Source organism: Dendrobates tinctorius, unplaced genomic scaffold, assembly GCF_039654945.1.
Source record: "Dendrobates tinctorius isolate UK_male_01 unplaced genomic scaffold, ASM3965494v1 ptg000084l, whole genome shotgun sequence".
NCBI classification, from domain to species: Eukaryota; Metazoa; Chordata; class Amphibia; order Anura; family Dendrobatidae; genus Dendrobates; species Dendrobates tinctorius.
The window spans coordinates 1223061-1247757 of NW_027361752.1; the positions used below are offsets into that span (position 1 = coordinate 1223061).

General features: G+C 41.9%; 2 protein-coding genes and 1 pseudogene across 4 annotated transcripts in view; all 3 read left to right on the forward strand.

Moving 5' to 3' along the window:
* The window catches only part of LOC141097313 (cell cycle control protein 50C-like), a 132614-nt gene extending 119934 nt beyond the window's left edge, over nucleotides 1-12680 (forward strand). For all 3 annotated transcript variants that reach the window (XM_073584385.1, XM_073584386.1, XM_073584387.1), the window contains exons 3-5: nucleotides 1107-1250; nucleotides 6906-7112; nucleotides 11832-12680. In XM_073584385.1, coding sequence (XP_073440486.1) covers nucleotides 1107-1250; nucleotides 6906-7112; nucleotides 11832-12025 — 545 coding nt within the window. In that variant the 3' untranslated portion in view covers nucleotides 12026-12680. The remainder of the gene's footprint in view (nucleotides 1-1106; nucleotides 1251-6905; nucleotides 7113-11831) is intronic.
* Nucleotides 12681-14542: 1862 nt separating this feature from the next.
* The window catches only part of LOC141097314 (cell cycle control protein 50C-like), a 76248-nt gene continuing 66093 nt past the window's right edge, over nucleotides 14543-24697 (forward strand). The window contains exon 1 of the mRNA XM_073584389.1: nucleotides 14543-14641. Coding sequence (XP_073440490.1) covers nucleotides 14558-14641 — 84 coding nt within the window. The 5' untranslated portion in view covers nucleotides 14543-14557. The remainder of the gene's footprint in view (nucleotides 14642-24697) is intronic.
* LOC141097291 (microtubule-associated serine/threonine-protein kinase 3 pseudogene) lies at nucleotides 21317-23211 on the forward strand (annotated as a pseudogene).

Consider the following 24697-nt stretch of genomic DNA (forward strand, 5'->3'; position numbering starts at 1 on the left):
TCTGTAACTGTGCAGAAAATCAGAATAAAAGTTTTTTTGATATTAAAAAAGCAGTCTGCACAGCAGTGTGCACACAGCAATGCAGCTATGAGGTAGCCTTATAAGGCAGCCTAATAACTACCAGTGCTGCTGCACACACAAAAATCCTCCCCTGTCACTGCACACTAACTCTACAGTTGAAATCGCTATCAGAAGAAGCACAGTTTTTTTTCTTTGTTGCCTAACGCTCTCCCTATTGAGAATCAGCAGCAGCAACCTCTCCCTATGCTAAGATCGGCAGAAGTAAAATGGCGGTCGGCGGTCAGGGCTTTTATAGTCACTGTGATGCCACACAAAGCCAGCCAATCACAGGAATGCCCTTCTCTAAGATGGTGGTGGCCGCTGCCGATGTCATCGCGTTGCCCACAGTGTGCGTCCTTGATGATTGGATGAGAAAAGGCGCTGGAAGCATCATGGGAAACGTGACTTTGGCGCGCGGGTCGGCGACCTCATGGCCGACCTCACGCTATGGTCGGGTTTCGATTAGCGAAACCCGACTTTAGCAAAAGTCGGCGACTTATCAATTTGACCGACCCCGTTTCGCTCAACCCTAGTGCCCACATAACATCAACTTATATTTCCCACATAATACTCTCAGTTCAGCGTTTTATTTAAGTTCAGTGTTGACATGAAACTATCATATATAGTCTAAATATTAGCAATAAACAATTCCTAAACAGCAGAGTGGTTGGTAGTAAAGCTCTTGGTGTTTAGGACAATTTACTAATTTATTATGTGTATTTGGTACTTGAGCTGGAGCTTAGGCTAAGGCTGCAAAATGGCTTTGGCCCCATCTGGTCCTACTGGTTCCAATTTTTCGAGACTTACTTGTCGTGCACCTTGCAAGTCACAATGTGACCCCATTCACTAGCATTATGCTGTGATGTACCACCATACAAAGATCTCTGGCCGCCTGACCTGGTGTCATGGTGTTGTTTAAACCTTAATGTTACTGAATTAGAACCTTTATTTTTTACTTTTCAGAAAAATGTCTGCAAAGATATGAAATGCGCACTCAGATGTAGAGGAAACCTTTAACCTAAATAATATCATTTTTTTTGCCTTAGATACAATAGCATTAATTTATCATAAGGACTTGACTAACATAAAACCTGTTCCAATGTTGAAAACTGGAAACACCTGGTGGTCAGATAAGAATGTGAAGTTCAGTAACCCCAAACCTAAGGACGATCTCGTACAGGCCTTTGCAGGTAAAGTATGTTCCCCATGTTCTAGTTATCTTGGCTAAAGTGCAATATGACTTTTTACTGTTTTTACTGACCTGAGACTTAAGAAGATAGCATCCCTCGAAAATGCAGCAGCTGTCATCTGTACACTATGCTGACACCTTGCTGCATCAGCCATGATCGGTGTTGGGCCCAACCATGGCCATTTCACCTCCTAGATGCTTCTGTCAATAATAACAGCAGCATCTACATGGTTAATAGAGTGTTGTGACTCCCTCTTTAACCTCATCGGCACCATGAGATCATGATTGTGAGGTCCTGATGCTTGCCATTCCAATTAATGGCCTTCGAGTCTGCAGGATACAATTACCTGTTCAAATGTTAAAATCCCAAAAGAAGACTAAATAAACAATGTCTCAGCCATAATATTACAACAGAAACCCGAAAGAAATAGGACCAAGGAGCAATATAAAAAAATGTAAATTTTATTATTTTTTCAAATGAGGAGTAAAATTAGTATGTAGTCCAACAGTTAAAAAAAAGGGAATCAGTGACACCTGAATGCCACACTGAAACCGGGTCGGTATAAATTAGTTAGTTAGTGAAATCCATATACAGTATATCATATATGCCAATGACAATAATGCAAATATTAGTAAACCATACATGAAACACCAATATAAGAGTAAAAATACCAGCCAGATATAAGGTGCAATACAGAGTATATATATATATATATATATATATATATATATACACACATATCCATATATTTAAATATATGTATATGAATAGTGAAAGTGGTCAAAAAGGACCTACATAAAGTATATACATATGTATGTGTATATATATATATACACACACACACGTAAGTAGGCAAATATCTCTCAAAAAAGAATAGATGACGAATATAAAGTGCAATAGTGCAATAAAGGAGGACCAAAAAACCGGACCTGCCGAAAAATATATAGAGATATATACAAACTGGCAGCAAAGTTTACAGATGAAATACAGTGACTCAGCAGCTCAAAACAACATATATACTGGCAATAATAGTAATTATGTCAAACAGTGCATATATATATTGGAAACCAACTTGGCTAAAGTGTGGGCAGAGAGACCCCAACGCGCGTTTCGCTTTGTTGCATCTTCGGGGGGCGAAGGTAAATGCTATTTATGAAACATTTTGTGTGGAGTGACTACCTGTAATAACGGAATCAACATTCAAAGTTTAAAAATTAAAAAAGGAGATTGTCAGCACGGCATGACTGATTATACCAAGTACAGGCGCTTGGTGCACCCTTGGCGTGGCTAAACAGTTCAGTGCCCCTTCTCACCTACTGGATTTGCATTTATCTCTGCCCTTCTCTTCTTTGATTGACAGCTCTGGAGCCAGCCCTCCTCTAGGGGCTGCTATTAAAGGCTTCTCCTTGTGTTTCTCCAGACATAGGCAGTACTAGCTACACTGCTCCATGTTTTATTGAAGTGTTCTACACTTTGTAACATAGATGGCTAAATAATTTCTCAGCTTTTCCCGGTCTATGACCATCTATCTAGTTTTGTAGAGCTAGGTTTTCAATTTATCGGTGACATCAAGATCAATTCTCTTGTGCCTCAACTGATCACAGCCTATGTCAAAAAAGCACAAGTTCACTTTTGGCTATTTTGCACGTTTGTACTGCAAAACTGGTGAGCTGGCTATCAAAAATGCAATGTGTAGCATATGTAACATGAGTTTTTGAAAGGTCTGGCACAACAGATGTGCTGGATGAATTGGAAATAAGAGATCAGTTCCCACATCGCTTTCTCACATTTTTCTACTTTATTTGAAAAATATTAAATCATTTAGAAAGTGATTACAGCAACACATTTCAAAAATGTTGGGACAGGGCTGGACTGAGTCACAGGACTGTGTATAATAAAGAGGCAGAATCTCCCAGATGCCAAGATGGTCAAAGGTTCACAATTTCAGAGAAATATTACCCAACATAAAATTTCAAAGACTTTGAATATCCCATCATCTACAGTACATAACAGCAAAAGATTTTTGGAGAAACCCATTTGCAATAGGGACAATGCCGATGGATACCTGGGCCTTCAGGTGGCAATAAATTAAAAACAAACTGCATGCTTAGGAATACTTACAGACATCATTTTCTGTGAACACAGTTGACCATGCAATCCACAAATTCAAGTGAAAGATCTGTCATACAAACAAGAAACCATATATCAATTCAATGCCAAAACACTGCCATCTTCTCTCTGCCAAAGTTCATTTGACTGAGTAAAATGGAAACTGTTCTGTGCACAGATAGACCAAAATTTGAAATTTACAGAAATCACGATTTCCGTGTCCTGTGGACTCAAGAGCATTAGATCCTATGGCAAGGACAGCTTACACATTTTGAAAGGCCCTATCAATGCTGAGCATTATACAGCAGTTTTATAATTGGGATACACAAATGTTTTGGTCCAAGGGCCACATTTTCATACTGAACTAATCCCAAGGGCTGTAAAAAAAAATTCTACATGCATGAATGCCTTACCAGAAACATCGTCAGTACATTTATAAATCACTAAAACCAAGTTTTGAGCATTTGAGGAGGATCTGGAGAGTTTTTGCTAAGTTTCTGCTTCAAAAACTTAGTAAACACACCCTAATTTACACTGAGTTTGTGAAGCAGAAATTGAGCAGAAACTCACCAACTCCTCCTCATAATCTAAAAACTATAAGTTTTGAGAGTGTTCCAGTTTTAACGTAGACATAAAGCACATTATGGATTGCTACATGTGTACAATGACAGAATAACTGGCTGCACATGAATGAAGTGTAAGAACCACCTTCAGTACATGAATACACAGCCAGAATCACCACTAATACATGAATGCAGTTCCAGAACCACTGTTAGTACATGAATGCAGTTCCAGAACCACTGTTACATGAATGCAGCGCCACAGACCACCCTCGGTAAATGACTGCAGCGCTAGAACCACAGTCGGTACATGAATGCAGTGCCAGGACCACAGCCGGAAAATGAAATCAGCACCAGGACCACTGTCAGTACAGAAAAGCAAAACCAGGACCACTGTCAGTATATGAATGCAGCGCCAGAATCGCCATCAGTACATGAATGTAGTGTCAGGACCACCATCAATACAAAAAGGCAGCGCTAGAACCACCATCAATACATGAATACAGCACCAAGCTTAGTACAGTGTTCAAAGGGTCAGCCCCATATACACTTGTATCATGTGAATCTGCAACTCCCAGTATGTCTTTAACAATGGTTTGGAGATGCTGGGAGTTGTTGTTTCCAGACATTATCAGAGTGCAGATCATACAAAAACAATAGCACTGATGAGATGCAGGCATTACCACAAATAAACATTTACATCCAGGAACCTTATAGTTGACTTCTCTAATTGAAGACATTCCCGTCCCTTTTGTCTTCATGTAGTACAGACCACCATGATGAGATTTCAAGCCTAGAGGTCATCTCTCTAGACTTCCCTCTTCTCTGGGATTCTGCAGCAGTTTCCGACAAGGTGCCCTTAAAAATTAAAGTATCATTTATGCCCAATGAATAAAAATATCTCCTATGCTGTACCCCTGAATAAATAATTGCCTCTCACTGTGCTACCTACAGAAAATAACCTCCATACTGCCTTTCTCCATGACATTCCCGTACACGGCCGCTATACATAATATCACCAACAATGCCCCTCTCCATAATATCTATCCACACTTCTCCTCTCTATAATATCCTTCCACACTTCTCCTCTCCATAATATCCCCCCCACACACTACCCCTCTCCATAATTTCATCACACATACACTCGCTATCCTGTGCTCCCTTTCTCAATTTTCCCTCAATTGCCCTTGTAGTAACATTTTGCCCCAAAACCTCTCCCCCCCCCTTCCATCTACAGTACATGTCAGGACATATAAATCTTCGGCTCCTACATTGAGCGCTTATCATTCCCCACCACGTCCTGCCCCTTGTGTCCTGCATTACGTTGACAGCATCAAGCTGCTCTACGTCAGAGAAGGAGCTGACAAGGGTTCCTCTCCCACAGCCCTGGTGCATATTTTTTCAAATATGTTTGCATCTCAAAGATGGAAATAAATTTTAATATAGGAAGATGAGAACCGGAGTCTCACAGTTCTTTCTGAGCTGCCAGGAAACCTTTTGCATCATGAGCTGTATGTTGTACAAACCACCAGGAAACTGAGGCTAGCCACCACCACTCTCGGACAAGCCGTGAGGCTTGGAAAGTCAATAGGTATTGGGTCAGGTACTAAGATGGCTTGAGATATACCAAGGGGTAAGTCAAAAGGAGTAGTCAGGTAACAGTCCAGAATCAGAATTCCAGTCAGATGCCAGACCTAAATTCAATTGAAGAGCCGTACCCAGAAGATGCCCTCGTAATCTGACAGATTTGAAGAACCACTGCAAGCAAGGGTGGTCAAAGATTTCTAGTTCTTAATATGCCATTTTGAGTCCTTCCCATAGAGATTAACTGCTGTAAAAATTCAAAGGCTTCTTTAACAAAGAATTAGTTTAAGGGTGTTCATATTTAAGGAAATACATTTCCTTTAGAAAAAGAAGTAAATCCAACTTTCAACTTCTGATCTGTGTTCTAGGTGCTGTTGTGAATAAAATATGACTATAAGAGATTTTCAAATCATGGCATTCTTGTTTTCTTTCAATTTTACACAGAACCCAACTTTTTAGGAATTAGGGTTAATGAAATGAGGGCTAAGACAAACTTTACTAATAAGTGTTCTAAGATTTAGAAGTTTTTTCTTGTTGATGGTATCATAGTCTTCTGTACGGGATACAAGTTAGAAACTTGGCTGTACGGAAAAGACAGGAAAAGAGAAAAGGACTTAGTGCCATGTAAACGAGAAAGGGGACACACATTTTTTATCTTGCTTTGAGGAAACTTAACATCCTTATGAACAATATACATGGAGATGATCACATAACATTAAAATCACTGACAAGTGAATAAAATGATTCTATTTGTAACATCATCTTATCACAATGGCACTCGTCAAAGGGTGGGAAGTGAACAGTCAGGTCTGAAAGTTCATGTATTGATGTGTAGGTAACAGGAAAAATGAGCAAGCGCAAGGATCTGAGCCACTCTGACAAGTGTCATGTTCGGATAGCTAGAAAACTACCTCAGAACATCTTCAAAACATATGTTTTTTGTCGGGAGTTACTGTTATGCCCAAAAGCTACAAATATGATGCTGGCTATAATAAAAAGGTATTGGGACACAAAATGCATCACAGACTGCTGCGTGTGGGGCAGCCTAGCTGGTGAGTCCTCGGATTGCCCATGCTGACCTCTGTCTATCAGTGAATAGGCGCGTGAGAATCAGAACTAGGCCATCGAGCAAAGAAGGTTTCTTAGTCTGATAATTCATTTTTTCATGTGGGGAGCTGGGTTTGTGTGCACCAATAACCCAGAAAAGACTTGGCACCAGAAAGGGCTATAGGTAAAGCTGACAGAGGTAGTGTGATTCTGTGCACAATGTTCTGTCCAGAAACCTTGGTTCCTGGCATTTGGAAGTAATGTAGAATGATATTATTTAACTGAATATTTTTGCAGCCCTTCTGTCAGTGGGATTCCCTAATGGCAAGAAACCATTTCATTTTTATTTTTGCAGGAAGTGCCAGGCCGCCATATTGGCAGAAACCGGCTTATGCTCTTGACCCGGACCCTAATAACAACGGTTACAAAAATGATGACTTTATCAATTGGATGAGGGTGGCAGCATTCCCATTCTTCAGGAAGCTTTATAGACGTCTCTCAAGAATAGATGAGTTCACTGATGGGCTTCCGGCTGGAAATTACAGCTTCGTCATTGATTACAGTATCCTTAAAGCTGATTCATTTATTTTGTTAGATAACTTAATACCGTAAAGTAGCAGCAGTAAAGCAGAGATCCATAACCAGGGCAGAAAAAAGAAAAAAAAATTCAAGAAGGCAGAATTTTGGTCACGCACGTTTCCCTTAACAAATGCAATCAAAATGTCAAATATATTGTAGGGATATGTGGTAACTTAAAACTTAACTTTCAATTAATGTTAAGATAAAACCTAGAAAACCAATACCTAAAATTAGTCCAGCTGGTCAAAAAGTGCAAAGCCATTGTAACTCTCACATCACCTACAAATAAAAATACGTAAATGACCCGACCCAAAATGAAGCTTAGGAGTCAGATAGCTGGGTCTGACATGGCCCTTCAAGAAGTTCAGTTGCCATCATGCCCTGCTGAGGATATAGTCAGGTGTGAAGTGTGCTTCTCCCAGTGCGTTTCCTCTGGAAAAAGATTCTTCAGGAGAGAGTCTTAGGCCGGGGTCACCCTAGAGAGGAATACGGACGAGTGAGAGGCGTTAAAAGCACGCATTACACACGGACCAATGATTCTCTATGGGGCAGCTCCCATCAGCCATATATTTCTCATCTGTATTCTACGGTCCGTGCCAATCGCAGCATGCTGCGATTGTCAGCGTACTATGCCCGTAGTACGCCAATGCAAGTCTATGGCTGCGCTAAAAATACGCATTACACACGGACCACACATGTGACTTGCGAGAAATACGCACCAGGTGTCTTTTAGAAAAGCCGGCAATTCAGTGCGCTATACAGTAAACTCACCCTGACAGGTTTTATAACACAAACGAAAGAATAGATATAGTCACATAGAATACATATATATATTTATATTTCACAGAGTTCTTCATAGCAGAATAGCCGCTAATTCAATTGCCGGCTTTTGTCAAATCATTCCCCAACCCGACAGGAAATGACACATGGTTTACATACAGTAAACCATTTAATTTCATGTTTTGTTTTGTATGTCTTTCATTAGTAATTAGATGAGGATTGATGTGTAAAATTTGGGAGGTGTAGGTGTTAATTTAAGGGGTTAATTCGTTGTAAAAAAATGTGTGGGCTCCCGCATTGACAAATTACCGCGGGAGCCCACACATTTTGTTACAACGAATTAACCCCTTAAATTAACACCTACACCTCCCAAATTTTACACATCAATCCTCATCTAATTACTAATGAAAGACATACAAAACAAAACATGAAATTAAATGGTTTACTGTATGTAAACCATGTGTCATTTCCTGTCGGGTTGGGGAATGATTTGACAAAAGCCGGCAATTGAATTAGCGGCTATTCTGCTATGAAGAACTCTGTGAAATATAAATATATATATATATATATATATATATGTGTGTCTCAATGACATGTGTGTATATATATATATATATATATATATATATACATTCTATGTGTCTATATCTATTCTTTGGTTTGTGTTATAAAACCTGTCATAAGGCTCCATTATATGTCCATTTTGCAAGCCGGCGAGAAAATCTCAGCATACGGATGCTTACATGCGCAAAATACGTGACCACACCTTGCTTACAGATGACATACGGATCAATATTTAGGGGTCAATCATCCGTATTACGCCTGTAAACTACGGACCGCATTTTGCGTCGGTTAGTGTGACCCCGGCCTTATTCAGTCAGTGGGAAGCTGTCTTACCATCCAAGCACCTTACCACTGCTGGTTGTTCCCTCAAGACCAATATGCGGCGGGTGTCATGCATCGCACTGCCTTACATCAAAATCAACGCACTTTATGTTTGCGGTGAAGTCACTTCTTGGAACACAGACGACTTTTTCAGTAGGTGAAACGTATCGCCTGGCGGTGACACGCAATGGTCACATCCGGGCGGCATGTCCATACTCACAGCAATCCGTGAGTTAAACATAGGAGGTGCAGCTATCTCCATGCAATACCACCATTTAACACCCGCTCCTACGTCGCAACACTGAGAAGAGTGTGCTTATTCTCTGCTAGCCCCTTACTCCAGGCATCCCCATGCCATAGGACCATAAGGGCCAGCAACAATATCGCGACGGGCATCCTCCTCACATATACAGTGGGTACGGAAAGTATTCATACCCCTTTAAATTTTTCACTCTTTGTTTCATTGCAGCCATTTGGTAAATTCAAAAAAGTTCATTTTTTTCATTAATGTACACTCTGCACCCCATGTTGACTGTAAAATGTAGAAATTTTTGCAAATTTATTAAAAAATAAAAACTGAAATATCACATGGTTGTAAGTATTCAGACCCTTTGCTCAGTATTGAGTAGAAGCACCCTTTTGAGCTAGTACAGCCATGAGTCTTGCAACAAGTTTTCCACACCTGGATTTGGGGATCCTCTGCCATTCTCCCTTGCAGATTCTCTCCAGTTCCGTCAGGTTGAATGGTGAGCGTTCGTGGACAGCCATTTTCAGGTCTCTCCAGAGATGCCCAATTGGGTTTAGGTCAGGGCTCTGACTGGGTCAGTCAAGAATGATCACAGAGTTGTTCAGAAGCCACTCCTTTGTTATATTAGCTGTGTGCTTAGGGTCAGTGTCTTGTTGGAAGGTGAACCTTCAGCCAAGTCTGAGGTCCAGGACACTCTGGAAGAAGTTTTCATCTCGGATATCTCTGTACTTGGCCGCATTCATGTTTCCTTCAAGGGCAAACAGTCGTGCTGTCCCTGCAGCTGAAAAACACACCCATAGCATGATGCTGCCACCACCATGTTTCACTGTTGGGATTGTATTGGGCAGGTGATGAGCAGTGCCTGGTTTTCTCCACACATGCCGCTTAGAATTATCACCAAAAGTTCTATCTTCATCTCATCAGACCAGAGAATCTTATTTCTCATAGTCTGGGAGTCCTTCATGTATTTTTCAGCAAACTCTGTGCGGGCTTTCATATGTCTGGCACTGAAGAGAGGCTTCAGTCCGGCCACTCTGCCATAAAGGCCCGACTGGTGGAGGGCTGCAGTAATAGTTGACTTTGTGGAACTTTCTCCCATCTCCCTACTGCATCTGTGGAGCTCAGCCACAGTGATCTTGGGGTTCTTCTTTACCTCTCTCACCAAGGCTCTTCTCCCGCGATTGCTCAGTTTGGTTGGACGGCCAGAACTAGGAAGACTTATGTGGTCCTAAACTTCTTCCATTTAAGGATTATGGAGGCCACTGTGCTCTTAGTAACCTCGAGTACTGCAAAAATTCTTTTGTAACCTTGGCCAGATCTGTGCCTTGCCACAATTCTGTCTCTGAGCTCCTTGGCCAGTTCCTTTGACCTCATGATTCTCATTTGCTCTGACATGCACTGTGAGCTGTGAGGTCTTATATAGACAGGTGTGTGCTTTTACAAATCAAGTCCTATCAGTTCAATTAAACACAGCTGGACTTATGACAATGTGATATTTTTTTTTTCTTTTTTAATAAATTTTCAAAAATGTCAACATTTATGTTTTTTTTCAGTCAATATGGGGTGCAGAGTGTACATTAATGAGAAAAAAATGAACTTTTTTGAATTTACCAAATGGCTGCAATGAAACAAAGAGTGAAAAATTTAAAGGGGTCTGAATACTTTCTGTAATCACAGTAAACAAATGGATGCGATATTTGAATTCAGCACACCAAATTTACAAAGATCAGGTGTGATTCTGTTGTCATCAAATTTGATGTAGACCCATCCTATAATAATGTTTCACATCCTGACCCTGTCTCCGTCCTGGCATTCTTCTGCATCAAATTTACAGAAGCCCTCCCATGAATATTTTTTCCATTAAATATATGTATATGGCGTGTAGTATGAGTACATTAATGTACTGCCCTCCCAAAGTGGCTTTTACAATGAGAGTCTATAATGGCTTTGGACAAGACTTTCACTGTATTTGCTCGCTCACACTGGCGTATATTACCTTTTGTGAGAATATCGGGGCGATTATGCTAACTTTGTCAGAGTTTGATCCGTGTCATCTGATTGTGATTGGATTCTCTTGTATGAGATAATCACAACACAGGTGCAGAGAAGACGGAGAACTTAATTTCTCCACCTGTCTCTTCTCCATTCTTTCTGTGAGAGTAGATTGGACTGCACTTGGATGACATCCGAGTGCAGTCCGATATTTCACTTGCATCCATAGACTTGTATGGGTGCGTGTGATCCAAATCAGAATCACTCATAGCATGCTGTGACTGTTTTCTCATGCCGAATCAGCATAAAAAAATAATCGCAGATCAGCACTGCCCCGTAGTATAACATTGGGCTGAGCTCTTTCTGATGAGACGTTGCATAGCACTCGGCCGTGTTACACAGCAGTGTCCGCAAACCTTTAAAGAGACTTTCGGCTCACACATAGAGCACAGAGTGAGTCGGCTAGTCTGCTGTGACGTCACTGAGAAGAGGAACAGCATGACACTGGATACACACCATATACAGGTACACACAAAAAAATGTGAGTCACGTGAACCTTTGTTGACATGGAGGAACTACTTATTTCTCTGTTATGTCCAATCTGGGCCAGAGGATTCGGATGGAATGAGCGGAGATTGTCCCTCTGCTCCTGGACAAGGCAGAGCTGCCTTGAAAAGACTGACCACGTGCCTAAGCGTACAATGCTAAACACAGAGCAAAGCTTATGTTATGAATGGACAATCTTTTCTTGTTCCATCTACAAACTCAGTTCATTATAATCTTAACTTAAACACTCAGATTTTCCTGTATCCAGGTTTGGGGGGAAAAAGCATGTGATCCTATCAACTCTGTCATGGTGCGGAGGAAAAAACATGTTTCTAGGAATTGCATATACTGTGACTGGGGCAGCCATTGTACTGACAGCATTTCTCATGCTTGGTGTGCACCTGAAGAAACGGAAGAAGCCTAAAAAGCCATTCGCTGTCAGATAAAACCTGTGTTTTGTAATAAGTTCATTTAGAAATGCTCTTCTGGTATCACGTTTAATATGGTTTTTTTCTCTGCATCAAAGTGTTATCAGCATTGCTCGAAATGCAAAATCTGGTGAAGAACTCAGTAAAAATCTCTGCAAAGGTTTTTAAAATGGCGTAATATGGAGTCCATAATGTTCACCGTATGGAAGTAATATATGAAGATACCTGGAATGGGTAAGATAATTAATCATGGCACATTTTTGACAAGTATTGCCCACTAGAAGCTTTGCTTGTTGGAGAGAATACAGTGCCATATGAAGATACCTCACCAAATATCTAAGGCTCTCATCCAATCTAACTGCCCAATTCTTCCTTACTTTATGCTGCCAACCAGGGGTGTAACTATAGTGAGTGCCAAAGTTCCAGTTGCACCGAGGCTTTGGAGCCTAAGAGGGCCCAAAAGGTCACTTTGGTCCATATGAGAAGACCAATGCCATTAAAGATGAGAGTTGGAGGCCCTGTTGGAGATTTTGCACAGCAGCGCTCCATCTTTGCAGTGACGTTAGGTTCTCTACTGACCACACCAGTTTAATCACATCGAGCTCTTTGTTCTATGAGAGGAAAACCCTCAAATAAAACCATTTATTGGTGCAGACCTTGATACTAAATTAAATTCATGTGTCCTTTGTGTATGACTGTGATTCCTATTCTGCCTCTTCCTGATGGCTGCAAATCCCAAGTGTTTTAATTATCAGCTTCTTAGATAATTGTATAACTTGTACTCACACCAGCAGGCGTCCGCAGATAGTTTTAACTCGACCGCCACTGCAACTGTAAATAGACCAGGACAAACGATGCCGTTTTCTTCCAAAATCCTGTATTAGTTTACAATGAACAGTAGGTAAAAAGGAGTAATCTGTACAGGGGAGTACACATGCGTCTTCAGTAATGCCTGCTGTAGCCTAAACTGAAGAAGAAGGGAGGAGCAACCTAATACAGAGCTCAACTGCGGGAGGGACATAGGGACAATCTTCACACAGTCTAATTCTACCTAGCAACAACAGGGAATTTGCTGATTGGAGGAAAAACTCAACATAGAGAATATATATATTACAGGTTGTTCCCATTTGTGGGACACAACAATTCCATTTTCCTTCAAAATCTTCCTTACCTGATGGAGTTGCTGCTGAGGATAATGTGATGAAGAAGAATTTTTATTTATTGCTTTGGCCCAAACACCATTTTAATGTCATTGATGAAAAAGGGTGTGCGATGTAGGAGAAATATATAAAGAATAAGGCGCATCAAATTTTTAGCTCTTTACCCCATCAAATAAATATCTGTGCTCAGTCAATTCTGAAAGCATAGGACCCCATAAAATCAGATGACCCCTACCACCTTTTGACAGGAAATGGAAACAACAATATAATTAAATATAATTAAAGGGTTAATCCACCCCCCCCAAAAAAAAAAAAAAAAAACAACAACAATTTATCCCCTAGGATACCTTGCTGATAACTGGGTGACAGATCACTGGGATCCCAGAGGATCCAGAGATTGGGGATTTGTTTTCCAGAGTTTTTCAGAGATTGGGGATTTGGAACCCTGCGATTGGGGCTCTGTGGTTCTGTCTTGAGCAGAGATGCGCTGGGTATGCTCGGCCACCCCTCCATTCATTGTCCGCGGGCCTACCAGAAATAACCGAGTACAGCACTCCGCTTTCTCCAACAGTCCTATAGTCAAACAAATGGAGCCGAGGTCGAGAAAGCGGATATTCAGGACAGACATAAAATGATCTATTGTTTCAGTGAAGTTTTTGTGTTACATGTAGACAGGTTTGCGTTACCTTGGAAGAAAAAAAAACATTTAACCCTTAGATTACCCAGGTATTTAACACTTTCATAGAAGATCATAAGTCAATAATTTGGCATATTGACTTAACAAAAAACAGAGAGAAAAAAAAACAAAAAACGAAGAAACTAAAAAAAAAAAAACAACACCCCCCACTGTTTTCATGTTTCTTTTGTCTCCCTCCCCCTCCCTTACTTTCTTTCTTCTCTCTTTTTTCTATTAAACTTCTCTACACGTTCTCCACTGTATCATTGAGGCCGTCGGGATATAAGGTTTTCAACAGGAAAATCCAGTACGACTCTTTTCTATTTAATTTCTGTTTGTGTCATTCTGTGATATTTGTTCCACAGGGGTTACCTTTATATCAAATTTTTTTTCATTGACCAAGAGGTGTCTGGACAGACTATGTTTTAAAAAAACTTTATTGGTGTTTTGCCTGTGGCCATTCATACGCGACCGCAATGTCTGTGTGGTGCGGCCCACGTACTGAAGACCACAGGCACAGGTGATCACATAGATAACGTGGTCACTCTCACAAGTCAGGTGTTGATTTATATTTAGCCAGCACCACAAATATAAATCAACACCTGACTTGTGAGAGTGATCACGTTATCTATGTGATCACCTGTGCCTGTGGTCTTCAGTTGGGGGAATGTATGAGAAGGCAGTGTGGGGATGTGTTTCACAAACCCAGAGAAGATGGAAGTCTGCAGAGGTGAGTTGGGCTGTGAAAAGTGTCTGGACAAGAGAACGACTCCAATCAGAGACAAAGTCATTCATCAGGTACCTGGATGCAAATACTTTTTTGTAATACTGACTAAGGCTGCTTTCACACATCTGGCTTTGTGTCTCCGGCGCTGTGCGGCGAAAAGCCGTAGGGGCGGATCCGGGATGTGCCGGAGACCGGATGCCTGTGTGGCCGGATACGGTGGAGCCCACATTTAAAAGAGCAGCGCGAGACTCAGAGTCTCCGCGCATGCACTCTGAGAAAAACCGGTCCGGCACTGTCAAAAAACGTTGCGGCACGGTGCGGCGACAATACAACTCTATGGGACAAAACTGGATCCAGTACCGGATCCGGTTGTTCCAAATTTCGCAGCATCGTGCCGGATTAAAAAAGCCGGATGTGTGAAAGCAGCCTAATTCTCATGTTTTTATTTACTTTAGGAGCATTAAAGGGGTTGTCCAGGTTTGTGATGAGTCTGCAGTCATTCTATGTGACTGCAGACTTCTGAACACTCGCAGTGCGCACTACATGCTGTCAAGATTCTGTTGACGGCGATTTGCATACATGCGGTCATGTGACATTCATGGCCTCATTCAATAAAAATGAATTGAGCGAGGCCGGACATGTCGAGTCAGAAGTCTACAAATAGCTCACATGACCGCCTACTCTTGCCACTGGTAAGGGAGAATCCTAAGTGTACAGTGCATGCGCTGTGGAAATCCGGATACACATCATATAGAGTGATTGCAGACTTTCATCACAAACCTGGATGAGCCCTTTAATTATAAAATGAAGCCCTGTAGCCAATCCTAACAGCGTGTAATATACTCACTATCAGGATTCAGCTCTGCTTGCTGGTTCCATCAGTTATCACATGGCCACTTCACTCATACGCGATTTTCATACTTACTGTCACATGACAGCGAGCTTCTCTTCCTGCGTCTCTCAGTTTATCACTGAACATTTAGAGAATTAGGGAGAGCAGCTCTTCAACACGTGACTAAGGGCTCATACTCACTCGGACCGGAGTGTGCGGCTGCATAGAAATGCATGTAGCAGCACGATCCGGTCCGAGCGCCAGTGGCAGTGCCAGGTTTTCATGCGAGCGACTCGCACAAGAATCGTGCGAGTCTCGTGCAAGTGAGTATGAGCCCTAAATGTGCAAATCACATATGTGCTTTTGATGGGAGGGGGGCACCAAAATGAATTCCTGCCCTGTGTTCTGGAAGCTGAATTGTCCAAGCGAAGGAGATGTGATTTCATGAAAACTTTTGAATTCTGCAGAATTTGTATTTTTTTGCTTCTATGAGAAGCCTGAAACAGCTGCATGTAAAAATTGCAGTCGCTTTTACGCTGCTTCAAATCGGTACCAAAAACGCATTAAATAAGGACACGGTGCATGGAAAAATGTAACAAAAATGCTATAATCAGAGATTTTTAGTGTGTAGTTTGGTGCTGACACCTATAGAAAACAAGCAGAATCTCCCCCCACAGTATTTACAGTACGTGTGGACACAGCCTTAAGGCCCCGTCACACACAGCAATCTCGCTAGCGTGATCGCTGCTGAGTCACAAGTTTTGTGACACAACAGTGATCTCACCAGTGAGATCGCTGTGTGTGACAGCGATCAGCGAGCGGCCCCCCTGCCGGTATCGCTGATCGCTGCAAGAAACCTCTGGACATTTTTTCCGTCGCTGATCTCCCGCTGGCCAGCACGCATCGCTGCTTGTGACGGGCGGGAGACCAGCGATCAGCTGTAAAATAATAAAAAAAAATTAAAAATATTGTAATTCTCACCTTCCGGCGTCCCGCGCAGCATTCCCGCCTCTCTCCACGCTCCCGGTCCCAGTAATCCTTTGCAAGAATGACCGCGAGACTTTGCGATCCCACAAGAACGGACGTCATCGCGGTAATTCTCGCGAAGGATTACTGGGACTGGAGCGTGGAGAGAGGCGGGAATGCTGCGCGGGACGCCGGAAGGTGAGAATAACAATATTTTTTATTTTAATTCTATTTTTGACATGAATATGGCATCAGCGCTAACGAACACAGCGATGCGCGCGCCGCAGTCTTTGTCCGTCTTTCCCTTCTTCAACAGTTGGGAGGTATGATAGGGGCGGCTATGACCAGGGGGTCTGGTTGCCCAATAGAGAGCAGTTCTGCCAGGAATTCTGTAATCATGCATACAAAAGGGGACAACGCTTTGGGAGGAGTACTGTACCTAAAAGCAATAAATAGGACTGAGCTGAAATACTGGGCACAGCTGTGACTACATGTTATATAGTCGTGTTAATCTCCTCTCACTTCTTGTAAACTACAACTGTACAAAGATATTATATAGTCACCATGTGACTAGTGGGCCTGTGTAACTTCAAATGCCAGGGCTGAATTTTAGTCCCAGTCCGGCCCTGGGGTTGTTGCTATAGACGGCATGTTTTTAGTAGAGTAGGAGGAAATGACTAGTTCTCATTTCAATGCCATAACACCCCCCCCTTTGGTCGTTCTGTTCAGAATATCTAGAAAAACGTGCAAACTGGTGACATAAAGTAAATTACTTAATGTCATAATTCTGCAGTCCAGATATGTACTGAGAATATGTGAAAAGCCCGGACAACCCCTTTAATGACAAAAAAAAAAAAAGTTTTTCTTCCACTATGTATATCAAATAATTTACTCATCAATTAGAAACTGCAGGTTTTATTGTTTTTTTCCTATGGTAGCTACATAATAAAGTCAAGCAAAAGAAACATAGGGGCAGCCATTGTGATCTATTTTTTTCCTCTCAAATAAAATAATAGTAAGTGCCCCATAAAATGGTGCATAGGAGAAGCTCAGTTGATTGCTCCATTTCTGTTAAGTTGGCTACAAATATAAACAGCCTTTGAGTAAAATCACAAATCTTAAGTCACAAAGATGTTTTTTTTTAATCTGTTTGTACATCCTGAGCCTACTGGTTCATGTACACAACGTCAGACATAAAATAGACTAACACACATGTATTGCAATGTATCAGGGTAAATTTATATTCCACTCATGGGTAAAATTATGAATTTCATTGTGTAGTGTATTATCAGATTTATTTATCCTGAGCTTAAAGAATTGAGCTTTTACCTCTGGACCAGAAGTGAGGGGTCAGCCGAGCAGAGCTGACCGTGGTACAAGAGGAGGAAAGCAGATAGAAGGGTTTGCAATATGACACAGCTACACATCGACCTTATCCGAAAGGTGTGTCTTCTGTGAGCTATACCCAGCACTGTCTAATCATGCAGGAAGTTAGACCAGGAGATCAGCTCTGTATCCTTACATCTCACACACTAAGAAACCTAGGCTATGGTGAGGCGCAGTCTTTTTCTGCTGTGCTGCTCCCTGGTAATGATTGGGCAACTCATACAGGAAGAAGAAGTACACGCCCCCAGTGAAAAGTAATTGATAACACCCACTTGGACTTACCGTTTTCTTTTTTACTTCATATGTGCCAATACTTTGCTAATATCGCCGAAACTGAGAGGCAAAATTGTATAATGTGTCCAGTTAAATAAGTTGTCTTCTACTTGGGCAACTTCTCCTCATACCCCATGCTTGGCCCCGATAAAATAAAAAAGCTTATACTCACCTCCCATGCCGTCACCGTTCTCTAGGGTTCCTGTGCTCTTTTGACACATGACTCCAGTGCCCAATCAGCACTGACGTCACTGTCTATGCCTCCTGTTGAATTGAACATGAAGAGCAAGTGATAAAGCAGCTAGAGCCCCAACTTCCTCATCATGTTTGATTTGTCCTAAGGCGGGCACAGCGATGCCGGATCAGATTGGGTGCTGGAGGCACGTGTCACAACAACCACAGAAGAACTCCAGGACCGCAAGTGCTGACACCACGGGAACAGCGCCACCGAGGGAGGCGAGAAAAGTTTTTTTTATTTAATCGGGGCCAAACATCAAGAAGGGGTTGCCCAAGTAGTGGACAGCCCTCTAACCATGACAAATTTTGGGTGCTGGAGGCGCGTGTCACAACAACCGCAGAAGAACTCCAGGACCGCGAGTGCTGACACAGTGGGAACGGCGCCACTGAGGAAGGCGAGTAAAGTTTTTTTTAATGAATCGGGGGCAAACATCAAGAAAGGGGTTGTCCAAGTAGTGGACAGCCTCCTAACCATGATAAATTTGGTTAAAAGGTCCACTTTAATCCAATAAAAATGTTTTGAAAATATCCAGTCAACCCCTTTTTCCATCTTCAGGGGGACGAGGCAGGGCTGTCCTCTGTCACCTTTGTTGTTCAATATTGCCCTTGATCCCTTACTAAGATATCTGGAGATGATCCCTTCCTTTGGGGGCATAGGGGTCGGTCACAATACACTTAAAACGTTGGCATTTGCTGATGATATCTTACTCATGATATCCAATCCTAAGGAATCCATTTCCTCTATAATGGACGCCTTTAATGAATTTGGAGCAGTTTCGGGATTTCGTATAAACTTTAATAAATCTCATGCTTTAGCTATTTTTAAAATTGCTCAGAAACGGTGGCCGTTCCCTTTTTCTTTTCAGTGGAGGAGAAATTCTTTACCTTATCTTGGCGTTGACCTACCATCAAATCCTCATGATATCTATAAATTAAATGTTCAGCCTCTTATTTCTGTAGTTATACAAGAAATTCAATCCTGGAAATCCCTTAAATTATCCTTTGCAGGTAAAGCCCATCTAATTTATATGATCTCTTTCCCTAAAATACTCTTTCCTTTACAGACGCTCCCGGTTCTACTTTCTAAAGCTGATGATAGGCTACTGACACGAGCCTTCTGCCTATTTATTTGGGGCTCGGAAGGGGGCTCTAGAATTAGTGTTTTTAAGCTACAGCAAACCAAATCTTTCGGTGGACTTAATCTCCCAAATTTACACCTCTACAGTATAGAGGCTGCTTTTCGCCATTCCCTTGATTGGATATACGCCTTTAATCGCTTCACTAATACCCCAATAGATGAGGCCATGTGTAGACCCTTCAGCCTCCCAGCATTAAAGCCTTCTATACATTGGTCAGACTCTTCACCAGGCCCTGGAAAATGGGTTGCTCAATTAACGAACTGTTGGGTAAATGACCTTTTGAAAGCCACTCTGCGTATTAACTCTAAATTACCATATGACAGTTACATAACCATGTCTCTTATGATATTTCATAGAGCATACATCTCCCCGGAGGTCCAGTCTAAAATGTCCCCCTCAGGGGACTATCCCTGCCCTAAATGCTTACACTCTCCAGCTGATATTTTCCATTGTCTTTGGAACTGCCCAAAAATAAGGGAGGTGTGGGATACACTTCTGCAACATCTCATCTACACTTTTGACATATCTATCTCTCTCTCCCCGGAGTGGGCCATATTTAATATTCTCGCACAGGACCAGTTGGTGAGGCTTTCTGTCCAGCAGCGCCCCATCTTGTTCATATGGGCGGCAGCCACACGTAAAAGCATTCTCCTTTTGTGAGCACAGGATGCAACACCTTCTTTAAGCTTAATTGCTACAAAAGTAACATATCTCTTCAAAATGGATTGGATAGAGGCCTTACTTAATAAAGAGGGACGCTTTTTTTTCCACATGGTCCTCTTTTATCAATACTCAGACATCTTCCACAAGCCAGGCGATACATAGTTGTTTCCAGCTCACCAACTGGTATATGAGAGAGCAGCTTGCCAGTAATATCCCTGTTAGACTGGATTGAAATTGTGTTACGAAGTTATGGAGTTTGCCTGGGGGAGGGGTGGGGGTTTTTATAGTTGAAAAAATGCCGTCTAATGTTAATAATATTGCATAAATGTTCTTCTGTTATGTTATTGGACATTATATGTATATTTTGCATTACACTCAATAAAGACGGTTTAAAAAAAAAATGTTTGCAAACAGATGGTCGGCCATTATGACATCACTGATGGTCGGCCATTATGATATCACAGATGGTCGACCATTATGACATCACTGATGGTCGTCCATTATGACATCACAGATGGTCGACCATTATGACATCACCGCTCGCAGTTACTTATGCAGTGTACACAGGATTCCTGCTGCCATTTTGGCTCCCTAGTGACTGAGTGCATTTGCAATTTTTCGCTATGGCTGAATTTCTTCTAGACAAGCTTCAGGTAGAAGGATTATTGGAGATTATTTACACCCATTGCTCTGATATTAAGCTTCTACCACCCGATGGCGTCCTCGGCTTCACTCACCGGCTGGTGGTGGAGCTAGTGCAGGACTGCCTGACCAAATACCACCAAGACCGTCTTACCTCAGAGTATCTGACGGATTTAACCCGGAACATCAGGACATTAGTACAGCAGGTTGAAGAAAGATCTCAAGATGGAGATTTGGCTTTTGTTAAAGAACTGGCCGAAAAAGTCCTGTATGTGCTGGAAGGTCCGGCCCGCTGCCCGGAATGCCTGGAGACACCACAAGGCGAGTACAAAGACAGGGAAAATGTCCCCCCGGACCCTAACACGAGTCAGGCGGGGCTGAGCAGCGATCTGACCACAGAAACCCCTGAGCTGCCGTATCCTGAGAGTGTGATCTGTGAGATCCTGGAGATCCACGAGCCTGCCACTGAGACACCAGAAGGCGACGACAAAGACGGGGAAAATGTTCCCCCGGAATCCCCGGACCCTAATACGAGTCATCCGGGGCCAAGCAGCGATCTGACAACAGAAACCCCTGAGCTGCCAGATCCTGAGAGTGTGATCTGTGAGATGCCAGAGATCCACGAGCCTGCCACTAACTTGATGGAATCATTGATCCCGGCGAGAAAGCCGCATATGAGCGACTTCGAGACATCCAAACTGATCAGCGGCGGATGTTTTGGGGCTGTCTACTTAGTGCAGCACAAATACTCACAGCAGATCTTCGCTATGAAGAAAATGGCGAAGAAGAACCTGGAAACTGAAAAACACGTGGAAGCGGCCTTTCTGGAGAGGGACATCATGACCTTCGCTGATTGTCCCTTTGTGGTCTCCATGCTCTGCTCCTTCCCTACTAGATCTCACCTGTGTATGGTCATGGAGTATGTTGGAGGTGGAGACTGTGGGTCCCTTCTAAGCACCAGGGGCCGTTTATCTATCCCCTTGGCCCGTCTGTACTTTGCAGAAACAGTTCTTGCTGTGGAATACCTGCACAGCTATGGTGTGGTGCACCGAGACCTAAAACCGTACAACCTACTGATTACAACTGCTGGGCACATTAAAGTCGCCGATTTTGGGCTTTCAAAAATTGGTGTCATGATACCAAAAACCAACAACTATAAGCAATCAGTGAAGGACATCTCCAGAGAGTTCAAGGACCTTGAGAATTGTGGTACCCTGAATTACATGGCCCCAGAGGTCATCCTAATGAAAGACTACGGAAGACCTGTTGACTGGTGGTCAATGGGGATCATCCTCTATGAATTTCTGGTGGGATCTTTACCATTTGATACGGATTTCATACCTGAGCTTAAAAGAATGATTGTCATGGGAAAAATACCTTGGAATTACAAACGCTGTCCACCCCGTGAGGCTAAGAACCTCATCACTGACCTGCTCAAAAAAAATCCTGAGCAAAGACTTGGGACAGGTGGAGCATTTGAGATTAAGGATCATCCATTCATGAAAAAAATAGATTTTGACAATCTTCTAAATCAGAAGCCGATGTATATTCCTCATCTTGTGTCAGATGTGGACACCAGCCTCTTTATCAATCACGCTCATAGAGACATGCTTATGGTCTCAGAGAAAGAAGAGGACACAAGTGAGGACAAGGACCTTGACTTCCAAAATTTTACGTCATCCTCTGAAAGGCTTTCTAAACTCTGCACCATCGCTACCATCACGATGAACAATGAGAATTCAAAGTCCCATCCAGAGTGTACCCAAGCATCAGACATCGAGAAAAGAAAATCTGCAATAAATCCAAATGCAGAGCAAGAAAGCCCAGAGAATGTAAAAAAGGAGAAAAAGAGAAGAGGTTCCACCTTCCGCCGGATCTTATCATCCTGCCGGCGTGGATTATCCAGGGCTGCCCGCGTGTTTACATGTTGTTGCCGCTCCCCTACAGACATCTAAAAGACGGTAAACCTCCACATCCAGCGCCCTGAGGTCCAGCAGATCCACCATCACTGCTGGAGAAGTATAGAAGTGCAATTCCACAACAGTTTTTTTTATTTTTTTACCATGTTCACCAAATGCTAAATCTGACCTGCCATTATGATTCGCCAGGTCATTATCAGATGACAGATACCAAACTTGTATAGATTGTTTTTTATTTACGTGGTGAAAAAAAATCCAAAGTTTAATAAAAAAAAAAATTGCACCATTTTCTGAGATCCGTATCGTCTCCATTTTTTGGGATCTGGGGCTGGGTCAGGGCTTATATTTTGCGCGCCGAGCTGACGTTTTTAGTGATAGCATTTTAGGGTAGATACGATTTTATCACCCGTTGCTATGAACAAAAAAACGTAATTTTGCGGTTTGGATTTTTTACTCGTTATGTAGTTTACCAATCAGATTGCCTTTGTATTTGGATAAATTGGGAGTTTCTTAATGCAGCAATATGAAATATATGATCGTTTTTTTGTATTGTTTTATTTTGACTAGGGAAATATGAACTTTAAACTTTTTTTTATATTTTTTAAAACTTTTTTTTCCACTTTTGACTTGCTTCAATACAGTAGTCTCCATAGAAGACTTGAAGCTGCAATCATCTGATCACTTGTGCTACGTATAGCCTTGCTATGTGTAGCAGAAATCATCATCTCCAGGGGCGTCCGTGGGTGTGGTTTGTGACACGCTTCCGGCACGCATGTATTAAATGCCGCTGTCAGAGATTGACAGTGGCATTTAACATGTTAGCAGCCGCAGGTGGATCGCAATTTCAGCTGTTAGGGGCACATGACAGTTGATCAAACCAGCTATCATGTGTCAGAAAAGATGCGGGCTCAGCGTCGGACTCGGAGCCCGTATCAAAGGAAGGGAGGCGACTTATACATGATAGGTTGTGAAGGAATAAGTAGAACAATATTTTATTTTTCAAAACTTATGTCTAAGTTCAGAAAAATAAAGAATATAGGAGGTCAAAATGCAAAATATAAGGACAACAGAGCCCAACAGATTGGTGGATGGGAGTGCTAAAAATTATTGGGTAAGGAGGTGCAAAATATTTGCCCCTGGAAATTGCAGCCCACAATACACCAGTAATTCTTGGCAGGTTCATTACAGAAAAATTATTATTTAAAAAGTGCCACTAAAATCACTGGGCTGTGTAATACATGAAGGTGCCGAGCCCTCCAGAATGAAAGGTTTTTTCTTAATTTTCTCTCTGCCATTATATTTCAATGTCCCAGTCAAGACAGACTCAATTATTCCAATTTATACCGTAAAGCCGAAAGCCGACACGTGAGCTACAGAAAATAGAAAGTCTCATCCTGTTACATCTGCTTTAATGGCCAAAGTGAAAACTGCAATAGTTAAAGGGAATTTGTCGGTAGGATCAACCATCCTAAGCCGTCTATATAGGTTATAGGAAGCGGAGTAAAATGATATGTTTTTCTTAATATGTAAATGAGCTGTTAAGATCTATGGTCCGGATATAGATCTCCCTGAGCATCTGCATCCAAGGCTTACTGTAAATAAAAGGGGGCGTTTCCAGTGGAGACATGTAATGACAGACAGTCTGCTCTCCTGATCTACATGTCTCAGAGTGGCAACACCCTCTTTCATTTAAATAAGCTCTGGAAGAGGATTTTCAGGGAGGTCTGTATGGGGTCCATAGAAATTAACAGCTAATTTACATATTAAAAAAAAATTGTGGATTTCTCTAGAATATGACATCGGAACACAGATATCCAAAGACATACCAAAAGGCAATTTAGATTGTGGGCCCCATCGGGGGCAGTGATGATAATGTATGTAAAGCGCTGTGGAATATGGCTATATAGGTAAAAGCATAATAATAATAATAGGTATTTTTTTCTGCTACCTATGACCTACATGTCCATACAGATGGCTTAAAAGAGGTTATCCTACTGACAGATTCCCTTTAAAAACAATACATTTGTGTCATCATATTTTTAAAAAACACTGATTTAGAGAAAATATTTT